The sequence below is a fragment of the Pleurodeles waltl genome, chromosome 6 (assembly GCF_031143425.1).
Source record: "Pleurodeles waltl isolate 20211129_DDA chromosome 6, aPleWal1.hap1.20221129, whole genome shotgun sequence".
NCBI classification, from domain to species: domain Eukaryota; kingdom Metazoa; phylum Chordata; class Amphibia; order Caudata; family Salamandridae; genus Pleurodeles; species Pleurodeles waltl.
The window spans coordinates 12843349-12856628 of record NC_090445.1 but is presented as its reverse complement, the minus strand read 5'-3'; the positions used below and the strand labels follow the sequence as shown (position 1 = coordinate 12856628).

General features: G+C 49.5%; 1 protein-coding gene across 5 annotated transcripts in view; it reads right to left on the bottom strand.

The window, feature by feature from the left end:
- The window catches only part of PHYHD1 (phytanoyl-CoA dioxygenase domain containing 1), a 164504-nt gene that overhangs the window by 17588 nt on the left and 133636 nt on the right, over positions 1-13280 (bottom strand). For all 5 annotated transcript variants that reach the window (XM_069237025.1, XM_069237024.1, XM_069237027.1 and 2 more), the window contains exons 10-11: positions 8942-9058; positions 2981-3107 (exon numbers count right to left, since the gene is read on the bottom strand). In XM_069237025.1, coding sequence (XP_069093126.1) covers positions 2981-3107; positions 8942-9058 — 244 coding nt within the window. The remainder of the gene's footprint in view (positions 1-2980; positions 3108-8941; positions 9059-13280) is intronic.

The window sequence follows — 13280 nt, the reverse complement described above, 5'->3', positions numbered from 1 at the left end:
TACAAATATATCATGATGAGAAGGACCTTGAAGAAGGCAACCTAGACCGAACAATCAGGTCCATAAGAAGCTCCATGCCCTTCTGGTGCTCACTCCCGCTCTCACCAATGGGTAGAGTAGCAATAGCTAAAATGATCATACTACCACGAAGACTGTATTATTTCTTAGCATTACCACTTAAGCTCCCTAAGAGCTATTTCACATCACTCACTAGCCTGCTGACGGACCTGATCTGGAACACAGGTCGCCGACGAGTGGCCTTGACCAAGATCTATCTACCACTGGACAGGGGCGGGATGGGAGCACCCCAATTCGAGTTATACTATGCAGCGGCACAAATACACTGGGTAATGGACTGGTTAAGATACCCAAATGGTCCGGAGGGGCAAATGGTAGGCACTCTACTGGGACAAACAGAAGCGCTACAATGGCTCATTGGACGTGACAAGTCAGCACATAATTGCAATATCTTGCTCCAAGTGGCAGACTGGATATGGCGCCGATACGTAACGCTGACAGGGCAGACACCACCATACTCACCCAAAATCCCATTATTAGCTACTCCTGGGCTGCACAGTATCACTCACAATTTAAACTAACAAACTGGGTAAATAAACGTATAAAAGTAATTGGCGACATATATGAAGAGGGACATTTCTTAACATACGAAGCACTAGCAGTCAGGTTCAACCTAGGCAAGGGCGAATTCATCGCAAATAAGGCACTACAGCAAGTGGTACGCAAAACCTGGAGAAATGGCATAAATGAACCTAAAACCGCTCCAGTACTACATAACTTACTAACAGGGGTGGGCACACAAACAGATATATCCTGGATATATCGGACATTACAGAATCACTCAGAAGAGGCCCAAACACAAGCAAAAACCAAATGGGAGACGGCGCTACTAACACCGCTGCCCACAAAAAAATGGAACACAGCACTGGCAAATACAAAAGATGTGTCACGTAATGCCCGCTTCCGATATACACAACTAAATTACTTACACCAGACCTACCTCACCCCAGCTAAAATAAAACGCATGTACCCGCACTCCAACCCGGAATGCCCGAGATGTGGAATACCGGAGGCAGACTTTATACACATGACGTGGAGTTGCCCACCGATATATCGTATATGGCAGGAAGCAACGACACAAACAGCTAGATGGTCGGGTTTACAGCTTCTTCCCACCCCTGAGTCCTGCCTGCTAGGAATACGCACACGAAAAGGTGTAGACAAACAAAGACACAGATGCGCAGATCTCGCGTTTATCCTACTCAAGCGCTTAATTGCTACACAGTGGAAATCACCCTGCGCACCAAACATACACCGCTGGACGCAAGAAATGTCACACTGGACTAAAGCTGAAATACAAGTGCTACGTACATTAAGTGATAGCGGAGTGGTAATCAAAGGGGTAGACATATGGGACTCCATCATAGAACAGCTGGAACAAAAAGATGATACCCGACCCCCCTGAATCGGACAGGTGCCTGTACTAGGAGTAGCAACATTCATACACCCTCAGTCATTAAACCTAGATAAAATGGAAATAAGATGACCTACCCCCACAACTGAACCCAGACTACAGGCCTTCCCTCCCCCCCACTCCCAGGCACCAGCCCATTAACCACCTCCCTCACTGCGTGACCCCTCTCCCTCCCCCCTCCTGGGCTAATGCTATACAAATAATAGACAAGACCTTTACCACATATGAGCAACGTGACTCACAAATGGCGGCATTTGTTACTGTTAAATGTTTGTTTGCTTTTTTATTTTATTTTTTCTCTTCATTTTTTTTTTCTCTTATCTCCTTTTCTGCTTTATTTCTCATCGAAAATACACAGTAGATCTGTTGATATGTCATGCACATACCGGTGACTCATTGAATGTAATTATAAGCTGATGTAACAATATGGAGACATGATCTACCACATGTAAACAATGATAACGATTAATAAACAGATTTAAAAATAAAAATAAAATTCAGAACCGCAGGGCCACTATCTTACTTGCGCTGAACAAGCCATCATGAATAGACAAAACCACAATCTGCAATGGCTTCCAGTCCCCCAAAGAACTGCATTTAAATCATGGACTCAAAATATGCAGAGAGGAATTAGATAAACTTTTAGTGCCTCGTTTCAGCTGCTCTCCCCAGTTTCTGCTGGAAATTCTCACATTCAGCTACAAAAGGTTCAGGAGTGGATCATGGCAAGGACAAGAGGCTAAACTCTGGAACCTGCTTCCCACCAAACGTGCATATCCTAACAAGAGATTCTGGGGCAGATGTATGTAAAGTGGCGAGTGTAGCGCCACTTTCCTTGCGCCCCTTGGCACTCCCCCTACCGCCACCATGTGCGCCCCATATTTAAAATGCAGCACACCATGGCGCAGGGTAGGGGGCAATGGAGTCATTCTATGTGACGCTACTGATGTACTCTGCAGGAGTAGAGCCAAAATGTTGGTGCTACTCCTGCAGAGTACATAGGGGCCCATTCTAAAGAATGGAAGCCCCCTTTTAACATCTGCTCTGAGAAGGCATTAAAAGTGCAGAAAAAAATGGCGCAAGGAAATCTCATAGATTTCCTTGCACCATTTTTTCAGCCCCCCTAAAGGGGGGACGCCCCCCTTGCATACATTATGCCTGGCTCAGGCAGAATATGGCACAAGGTTTTACAAAGTGGTGGAATGCAAGCATTGCACTACTATATAATTATGGCGCATGGGAAAAGCCACCTTGAGGCCACATTTGTGTCTAAATAAATGGCGCAAATGTGGCGCAAGGTGGCACTAGGGGCTCATAAATATGCCCCTAAGTCTTTCACAGAGTGGCTCACTCACCTCTTCCCTGGATTCTATAGTGCCAAGAGACCCTTTTAAGGTGAATGATGCATTTTGTAAGTACCCTTTACCCGATAACATGAACTGCTACTAGGCCTCTCTCTGCAGCCCATGGCTCCAGCATCTCACTCACCAGTTCTCGGTGCTCCATTTTGTGTCTTGTGCGTCCATCACATGAAAGGAATAGGAGTGACGTGATCTGTCGGAGGTGTTTAGCTCACTCTTGTGCACGACCTCCCCATGGATGAGCACAAGACCGCCTGCCAATGCCAAGAACAAGAAAGTTCAAGTCAGGGCACATGCATGATCGTTGCATCTGTGCTAGTGGCGTATGCTACACCAAAAAGGAGTGACATTTGCTACAGCACAAGGAAGATGGGTTGCACATATGGTGAGTCACAAGGATGGTGAGGTGCACACATGCTTTGGTACAAGGATAGTGGGGTGCATATATGGTCTGGTACAAGGGTGGTGTGGTGCATATATGGTCTGGTACAAGGGTGGTGTGGTGCATATATTGTCTGGTACAAGGGTGGTGTGGTGCATGCATGGTCTGGTACAAGGGTGGCGCAGTGCATATATGGTCTGGTTCAAGGGTGTGGGGTGCATATATGGTCTGGTACAAGGGTGGAGGGGTGCATATATGGTCTAGTACAAGGGTAGTGGGGTGTATATATGGTCTGGTACAAGGGTGGTGGGGTGTATATATGGTCTGGTACAAGGGTGGTGTGGTACATATATTGTCTGGTACAAGGGTGGTGGGTTGTATATATGGTCTGGTACAAGGGTGGTGTGGTGCATGCATGGTCTGGTACAAGGGTGGCGCAGTGCATATATGGTCTGGTTCAAGGGTGTGGGGTGCATATATGGTCTGGTACAAGGGTGGAGGGGTGCATATATGGTCTAGTACAAGGGTAGTGGGGTGTATATATGGTCTGGTACAAGGGTGGTGGGGTGTATATATGGTCTGGTACAAGGGTGGTGTGGTACATATATTGTCTGGTACAAGGGTGGTGGGTTGTATATATGGTCTGGTACAAGGGTGGTGTGGTGCATGCATGGTCTGGTACAAGGGTGGCGCAGTGCATATATGGTCTGGTTCAAGGGTGTGGGGTGCATATATGGTCTGGTACAAGGGTGGAGGGGTGCATATATGGTCTAGTACAAGGGTAGTGGGGTGTATATATGGTCTGGTACAAGGGTGGTGTGGTGCATGTATGGTCTGGTACAAGGGTGGCGCAGTGCATATATGGTCTGGTTCAAGGGTGGAGGGGTGCATATATGGTCTGGTACAAGGTTGGTGGGGTGCATATATGGTCTAGTACAAGGGTAGTGGGGTGTATATATGGTCTAGTACAAGGGTGGTGTGGTGCATATATGGTCTAGTACAAGGATGGTGGGGTGCATATATGGTCTGGTACAAGGATGGTGGGGTGCATATATGGTCTAGTACACGGGTAGTGGGGTGTATGTATGGTCTAGTACAAGGGTAGTGGGGTGTATATATGGTCTAGTACAAGGGTGGTGTGGTGCATATATGGTCTGGTACAAGGATGGTGGGGTGCATGCTTGCTTGGGCCTACATGATACGAAGGAGCGAGGCTGGGGCACAAGAATAACCGGGTGCGCATTGGTCTTGGAATGTGGTCCCACACCGATGCCCAGAAGGGTGGTCTCCGCAGAGGGGAAAGGGAGACATGTGAGCTTGTTTTACAGCTGGTGGATCTGATCATGAGCCCTGCAGTAGTAGAGCTTCCACATTTCATTTTACTGTGTGTGTGGAGGAGTGTGTGTGAGTGCGTGTGGGCATAGTAAATGAGTGTGATCGGAGTCTCTGACGTATCACAACAGAATTATGCTCAACATCTGTAGCTTGTGCTAGTACATTCAGGATGTATCACCAATATTAAGTTCACTTTTTTTGGAACTTACCTTGCATGAGAAAAATAGGGACAAGGAGAAGGGGAGGGACATTGCTATGGTCCAGGGGTAGGGTGTGGAGAGGTGGAGGTCCATAGGGGGCAAGAAGATTAAACTGCTGTAAAGGAGATACCGCAGAACTGGTGGCCGGAGGGATGGGGATGGTGTATGGTGGGGAGTGATGATAGTGTTAGAGAGGGTGGAGTGTGGATGGTTTAGTTAAGGATAATGATCACAGATAGGGTATGTTAGTTTTGGAGCAAACTAGTGTGTAATGGAGGCAAGGTTAGTGTGGGACAGAGGGAGATTGTGTGTGGGGTGAAGCCTGGCAGTGGTGGGAGGGACAAAGGTGGTGGCTGGTGGGTGGAGGTGCTGGGGGAACAGAAGACAGTAAAGGAAGAGAACAGAGGAGGGATTGGTGAGGGAGGGAGAAGGGTGGCTGGTGTCAGGAATACAAAGGGAAGTAGTACCGGGATGGGCAGCCCATGCCTTGATCCCAATTACCCTGGAGGGTGGTTCCACCTCCAAGGAACAATAAGACCACTACTAGTCTAGGCCGCAAATGGTGAAAACTGAATAAAGAAATACGTATGAATCCTCTAGCCTCAACTAAACAGGCCACTGGGAAACATCCCAGGGCAGCAAACTCCACAGCAGAAGAGTTTATCAAGATCTCACTTGATCAAATGAACCCTCTCACTACTATAAGGAAGGGAAATAAAGAGAAATCAGGAGCCCGGCTCACGGGTCATCTGGTCTCCTCTAAAAAAGGATGTAAAACTCTAGAATGAGAATGGAGAAAAAAACTATGAAGAAAACTTAAAACTCTCCTCCAGGATAGCCACCAGACATTTCCACCAGAAAATTAAAAAGGCACAGGCATCATGTTATGAGGCTGAAATGATGAATGCAGCCAATGCCTCATAGGAATTCTTCTGCATTGTCAAGTCCCTTACCACTCCTAAAGCTGAAAACACAGCACTTATCCCTCCAGTACCCGCTGCAACATATTTGTCTATGCCGGTGGAGACACGTGTCGTGCACAAGGAGAGGGCATGTATCTTAAACTTCCCTCTTGTCACAATGGAGTCACTTCCAATGTTGTTTGGCAAAGTTAAATCTGGATCCCCTTTGGATCAGGCGCCACCCCACATTCTGGTACAAGGATCCCAAGAGATTTTCCTCTCAACTTTGGATCTCCTTAACTTATCCCTTCCCGCTTCCCTGAGCCTGGAAACATGCAGGGGTGAAGCCTCTGCTAAGAAAAATAATCTTGAGTCTACATGTTCTGGAGAACTAGACTTATCTCCCTGCTTCCATCCTTGGGGAAGGTACCAGAAAAACATATTAATCAAAACCTTTCCCTGTTCCTGGAGGAAAACTCTTATCACACCTGCACCACCCCTTAGCATGGAACCTGCGCTATTAGCAAGAACGGAAGAAGGGAAAGTATTGGTGGACAGCGGAGGTTCTGCAGCCATTATCCTCCTCGACCTGAGCGCAGCGTTCGACACTGTGGACCACGAGACTCCGACGCGCAGGACGAGTGAAATAGGAATCAAAAGGTGGCGCACTGAACTGGCTTCCTTCACTTCCGAAACAAAGGTCCCTCCAAATATGTGAACCCCCTGCTACTCAGATGTTTTTCCTTTAACATGTCAGGATCCCGCAGAGCTCTGTATTGAGTCCTACACTTTTTAACATTTGTTTCCTACCCCTGGCAAATATTGTTAAGGAACGTGGAGTGTTGATTGTTTCTTACGCTGATGACACCCGACTGGTTGTCTCCCTTTCGCCAGGGACCAGCTCACAACAGCAACAACTGGCCCCGTGCCTAGGGAAAGTTGCACGTTGGATGGCGAACTGCTGACTTAATCTGAACGGAGATAAAACGGAGCCGACGATCTTAGGAAGCAAGTCAACCCCACAAACAACTATCCGATGGCCGGAGTGCCTGGGAACTCCACCCACCCCTCTCATCCCCCATAAAAAGCCTAAGCATGTGGTTGGACAGATCCTTATCCATGGAGGCCCAACTAAAAAACACCAACAACATCTTGCTTTGGCATGATTAGAACCCTAGGAAAAATCCTAGACCTTCTACCCATACAATCCATGACCACAGTGGTCCAAGCGTCGATTCTCTTCCGCCTGCACTATGAGGATTCCTTGTATATGAGTTCACCCAAATACATTATTAAGAGACTCCAGCTGGTCCAAAATGCGGCAGCAAGGGTTATCTTTAAGCTCCCTGAGTACTCCTTTGTGAAAAGTGCACTGGCTTCCAGTGGATGAGATGATTAAGTGTAAGACACTTTATTTGGCGCGTAGGAGAATCAACCATGAAGGGCCCTCTTTGATTGCAGACCTTGTAGTACTTTACACCCCTAGCAAGACCTCAAGATCTTCCAATCGCGACTACTAAAAGTGCTACGAACCCAAAGAATCAGATGCGGAGGCAGATCCTTCTCACACTCGACCTCTAAGTTATGGAACGCTATGCCAACTGAGCGGAGAAACAAAACGAACAAGATATGTTTCAGAAAAATACTCAAAACTTGGGTACTGGCCCTAGCTATCTCCTGCTTCAGAAGTTGGGTAGTGCACACTGACGCGCTCAGCGCTGGGAAGCCCTCGGGTAGCTACTCGCTTTATAAATCCGCATAGCACCGGTGGGTGGCGGGACAGAGAGGGTTGGACATGCCTTGAGAGGGTGGATCACATATCACGCAGGAAGTAGAAGCTGTGGGAGCAGGAAGCAGAGGTGGACCGTACCAAAGACATAATGTACGTAGGCGTGGTACTGCGCCAGTCCGTCTGCTCCCAGTGGAGACTACAGATTCCTCTTCTTCTGGGCGGGAGCTTCTTCCATTGCCCAGGCCTAGACTTGACGTGTAGGTGCAACAGACACAAACAAGATCCTGCCATTAGCAGAAGTCCTCTGTGGCTGCCACAAATGTGGCCACTGGAAGGAAGTTACAGTCAAACAAAATCACTTTTAGTAGAAATCAGAGAAAGGAAGGGCCACTTTTAACACGTCTAGGTGTTTCGTGGATTGTCTGCAGACATACTCGGCCAGCACTCTCTGTCTGCTAGGCAACTCCAATTCTTTTTCTGTGTGGGTTTTGGTGGCATATTTATTTCACACACAGGCATCTTGTTGGAGTTTGTTTGCTATGCCTGACAAGTGTTCCATTGGCCTACAGCCTCTCCCGCCTCCGAGAGGCTTCATCTGGCGAGTACATGGCATCCCATCAAGCAGGTCCATCCAGACTCCTGGACCTATGTAGGGCTGCAGGCCCACGTGGCATTCCTAGGATCTGATATAGGGAGAATCCTCTCCACGGAGAGGATTACACACCTAAGCCTGGAGAAGTGGCTTGTAAGTCAAAGCTCAGGGAGGTGTACTAGGTGGGATGAAGCCACCAGGACACTGGACTGCTAAGGAAGTTATATCCACATACATGTATGGTAAATGGGGCAGGTGTGGAATGCCTGGAGACAGATTTCATTCGCTTGGACAGGATCGTCCCTTTCGTGGTTTGCACACATGGACCTCTACCTAATGGCCCAGCATGTACACTTCTGTCAGTTTTGCACTTGTGTTTTGGTCTCAGCACACGGAGACGCTGTACCTGGGTAGTGCGGAGTGCAGTGACCGAGGAGGTGTGTGGTCTGAAGGATTGCATCAACTGCGCCTTCCATGCAGAGTGCAAATACCGTCCCCTCCCTGGATTGCAAGGCGCAGACAGTGGTGGCTGTGTAAAATGTTGGGAGGGCCACATTTCTGATCCCTACAGAGGCGAGTGGCCAATTGTTCTTGTAGTGTAAACTGGTGTGTGTGTGTGTGAGTGTGAGTGTGTGTGTGTGTGTGTGTGTGTGTGTGTATATATATATATATATATCTCTCTCTCTTCTGGCAGACGTGTGCAGGAGTATTTGCCAATGTACAAGCTGGAGCTCCGTAGAGTGCACTAGTTCCAGCAACGGTTGACACTGTGGAGTTTGCGAGTGACCCCCCCCACCCTCCTGGTGTGAGCCTCACACGCTCGCCCACATCCACCACTACAGATCGAGTGAAGAAGGGGGGCACTTGCTTGTCCACAGTAGGTAAACTGCCCCCAACAGCAGCAGTAAATGCCCTTAACCCCCATGTGGGGTCTGCCATACATACCCCTTCTAACAGGCGCTGCCACAAAGAGGCCGTCCTCGTACCTCTGCTCGGAGCCCACAAACGTGGTCCCGGGCTGGGAGCCCGCCGGGGTGCGGACCATGCGCCGCGTGATCCCACCTGTGGACGAAGGAGGCAGAAACATGAGAGAGAGACATGGAAGGAGAGGAAAGAACTAGAGAACAGAGGGTGGAAGGAGAAATAACAAACTGTGAAAAATGAACTCATGTACTTCAACATCTACAGGTTTGAAAGAAACCCTCAGAAATACTTATAGAATAACATGTGCTGGACAGTAACACTTTCGAAATAAAAAAAAGTGCAGAAATTGTATTTGAACATCTATTTATCAAAACCCAAAATAAATTTGCACGAGTTAATGAAGAAAAAAACCCTCAAAGAAGTACCCTTAATGCACCCACACACCCACCATTTAACCATGTATCCCGGCATCCACATACCCCAAGCAAACACATACCCGCTGTACATCCACATACCCCATGCATACACACACCCGCCGTACATCCACATACCCCATGCATCCACACACCCGCCATACATCCACATACCCCATGCATCCACATACCCCATGCAACTACATACCCCATGCATCCACACACCCGCCATACATCCACATGACCCCATGCATCCACACACCCGCCGTACATCCACATACTCCGTGCATCCACACATCCGCCATACATCCACATACCCTGTGCATCCACACATCTGCCGTGTATCCACAAACCCCATGCATCCACATACCCTCAATGCATCCACATACCCTCAATACATCCACATACCTTCAATGCATCCACACACCCTCAATGCATCCACACACCCTCAATGCATCCACATACCCCGTGCATCTACACACCCGCCGTGCATCCACACACCCGCCGTGCATCCACATACCCCATGCATCCACATACCCTCAATACATCCACATACCCCGAGCATCCACACACCCACTATACATCCACATACCCCATGCATCCACCCACCCGCCGTACATCCACATACTCTGTTCATCCACACATCTGCCGTACATCCACATACCCTATATGCATCCACATAACCTTTGCATCCACACATCTGCCGTGTATCCACATACCCTCAATGCATCCACATACCCTCAATGCATCCACATAACCCATGCATCCACACACCCGCCGTGCATCCACATACCCCATGCATCCACATACCCTCAATGCATCCACATACCTTCAATGAATACACACACCCTCAATGCATCCACATACCCCGTGCATCCACATACCCACTGTGCATCCACATACCCGCCGTACATCCACATACCCCATGCATCCACATACCCTCAATACATCCACATACCCCGAGCATCCACACACCCACTGTACATCCACATACCCCATGCATCCACACCGACCTTACATCCACATACCCCATGCATCCACATACCCGCCATACATCCACATACCCCATGCATCCACATACCCGCTGTACATCCATATAGCCCATGCAACCACATACTAGCCGTACATCCACATACCCTGTGCATCCACACACCCGCTGTGCATCCACATACCCCATGCATGCACACACCCGCCGTACGTCCACAAACCCCATGCATCCACACACCCTTCGTACATCCACATACCCCATGCATCCACATACCCACTGTACATCCATATAGCCCATGCATCCACATACTCGCCGTATATCCACATACCCCGTGCATCCACACACCCGCCGTGCATTCACATACCCTCAATGCATCCACATACCCTATGCATCCACACACCCGCCGTGCATCCACATACCCCATGCATCCACACACCCGCCGTACATCCACATACTCTGTTCATCCACACACCCGCCGTACATCCACATACCTGCTGTACATCCACATACCCCATGCATCCACATACCCTCAATGCATCCACATACCCCATGCATCCACACACCCTTCGTACATCCACATACCCTTCGTACATCCACATACCCCATGCATCCACATACCCGCTGTACATCCATATAGCCCATGCATCCACACACCCGCCGTGCATCCACATACCCTCAATGCATCCACATACCCCATGCATCCACACACCCACCGTGCATCCACATACCCCATGCATCCACATACCCTCAATGCATCCACATACCTTCAATGCATCCACACACCCTCAATGCAACCACATACCCTGTGCATCCACATACCCACCGTGCATCCACATACCCGCTGTACATCGACATACCCCATGCATCCACATACCATCAATACATCCACATACCCCGAGCATACACACACCCACCGTACATCCACATACCCCCATGCATCCACACCGACCTTACATCCACATACCCCATGCATCCACATACCCGCCGTACATCCACATACCCCATGCATCCACATACCCGCTGTACATCCATATAGCCCATGCATCCACATACTAGCCGTACATCCACATACCCTGTGCATCCACACACCCGCCGTGCATCCACACACACGCTGTGCATCCACATACCCCATGCATCCACATACCCTCAATGCATCCACATACCCCATGCATCCACACACCCCATGCATCCACACACCCGCCGTACATCCACATACCCCATGCATCCACATACCCGCTGTACATCCATATAGCCCATGCATCCACATACTCGCCGTATATCCACATACCCCGTGCATCCACATACCCTCAATGCATCCACATACCCCATGCATCCACACACCCGCCGTGCATCCACATACCCCATACATCCACACACCCGCCGTACATCCATATACTCTGTTCATCCACACACCCTTCGTACATCCACATACCCGCTGTACATCCACATACCCCATGCATCCACATACCATCAATGCATCCACATACCCCATGCATCCACACACCCGCCGTACATCCACATACCCCATGCATCCACACACCCTTCGTACATCCACATACCCGCCGTACATCCACATACCCCATGCATCCACACACCCTTCGTACATCCACATACCCGCCGTACATCCACATACCCCATGCATCCACATACCCACTGTACATCCATATAGCCCATGCATCCACATACTCGCCGTGCATCCACACACCCGCCGTGCATCCACATACCCTCAATGCATCCACATACCCCATGCATCCACACACCCACCGTGCATCCACATACCCCATGCATCCACATACCTTCAATGCATCCACACACCCTCAATGCATCCACATACCCTGTGCATCCACATACCCACTGTGCATCCACATACCCGCCGTACATCCACATAACCCATGCATCCACATACCCTCAATACATCCACATACCCGAGGATCCACACACCCACCGTACATCCACATACCCCATGCATCCACACCGACCTTACATCCACATACCCCATGCATCCACATACCCGCCGTACATCCACATACCCCATGCATCCACATACCCGCTGTACATCCATATAGCCCATGCATCCACATAATAGCCGTACATCCACACACCCGCCGTGCATCCACACACCCGCTTTGCATCCACATACCCCATGCATCCACATACCCTCAATGCATCCACATACCCCATGCATCCACACACCCGCCGTACATCCACAAACCCCATGCATCCACACACCCTTCGTACATCCACATACCCTTCGTACATCCACATACCCCATGCATCCACATACCCGCTGTACATCCATATAGCCCATGCATCCACATACTCGCCGTATATCCACATACCCCGTGCATCCACATACCCTCAATGCATCCACATACCCCATGCATCCACACACCCGCCGTACATCCACATACCCCATGCATCCACATACCCGCTGCACATCCATATAGCCCATGCATCCACATACTAGCCGTACATCCACACACCCGCCATGCATCCACACACCCGCCATGCATCCACATACCCTCAATGCATCCACATACTCCATGCATCCACACACCCGCCGTGCATCCACATACTCCATGCATCCACATACCCCATGCATCCACACACCCGCCGTACATCCACATACCCCATGCATCCACACACCCTTCGTACATCCACATACTCCGTGCATCCATATACCCCATGCATCCACACACCTGTTGTACATCCACATACCCCATGCATCCACACACCCGCCATACATCCATATACCCGCCGTACATCCACACACCTGCTGTACATCCACATACCCCATGCATCCACACACCCACCGTTCATCCACATACTCCGTGCATCCACATACCCCATGCATCCACACACCCACCATACATCCACATACCCCATGCATCCACACACCTGCCGCACATCCACATACCCCATGCATCCACACACCCGCCATACATCTACATACCCCGTG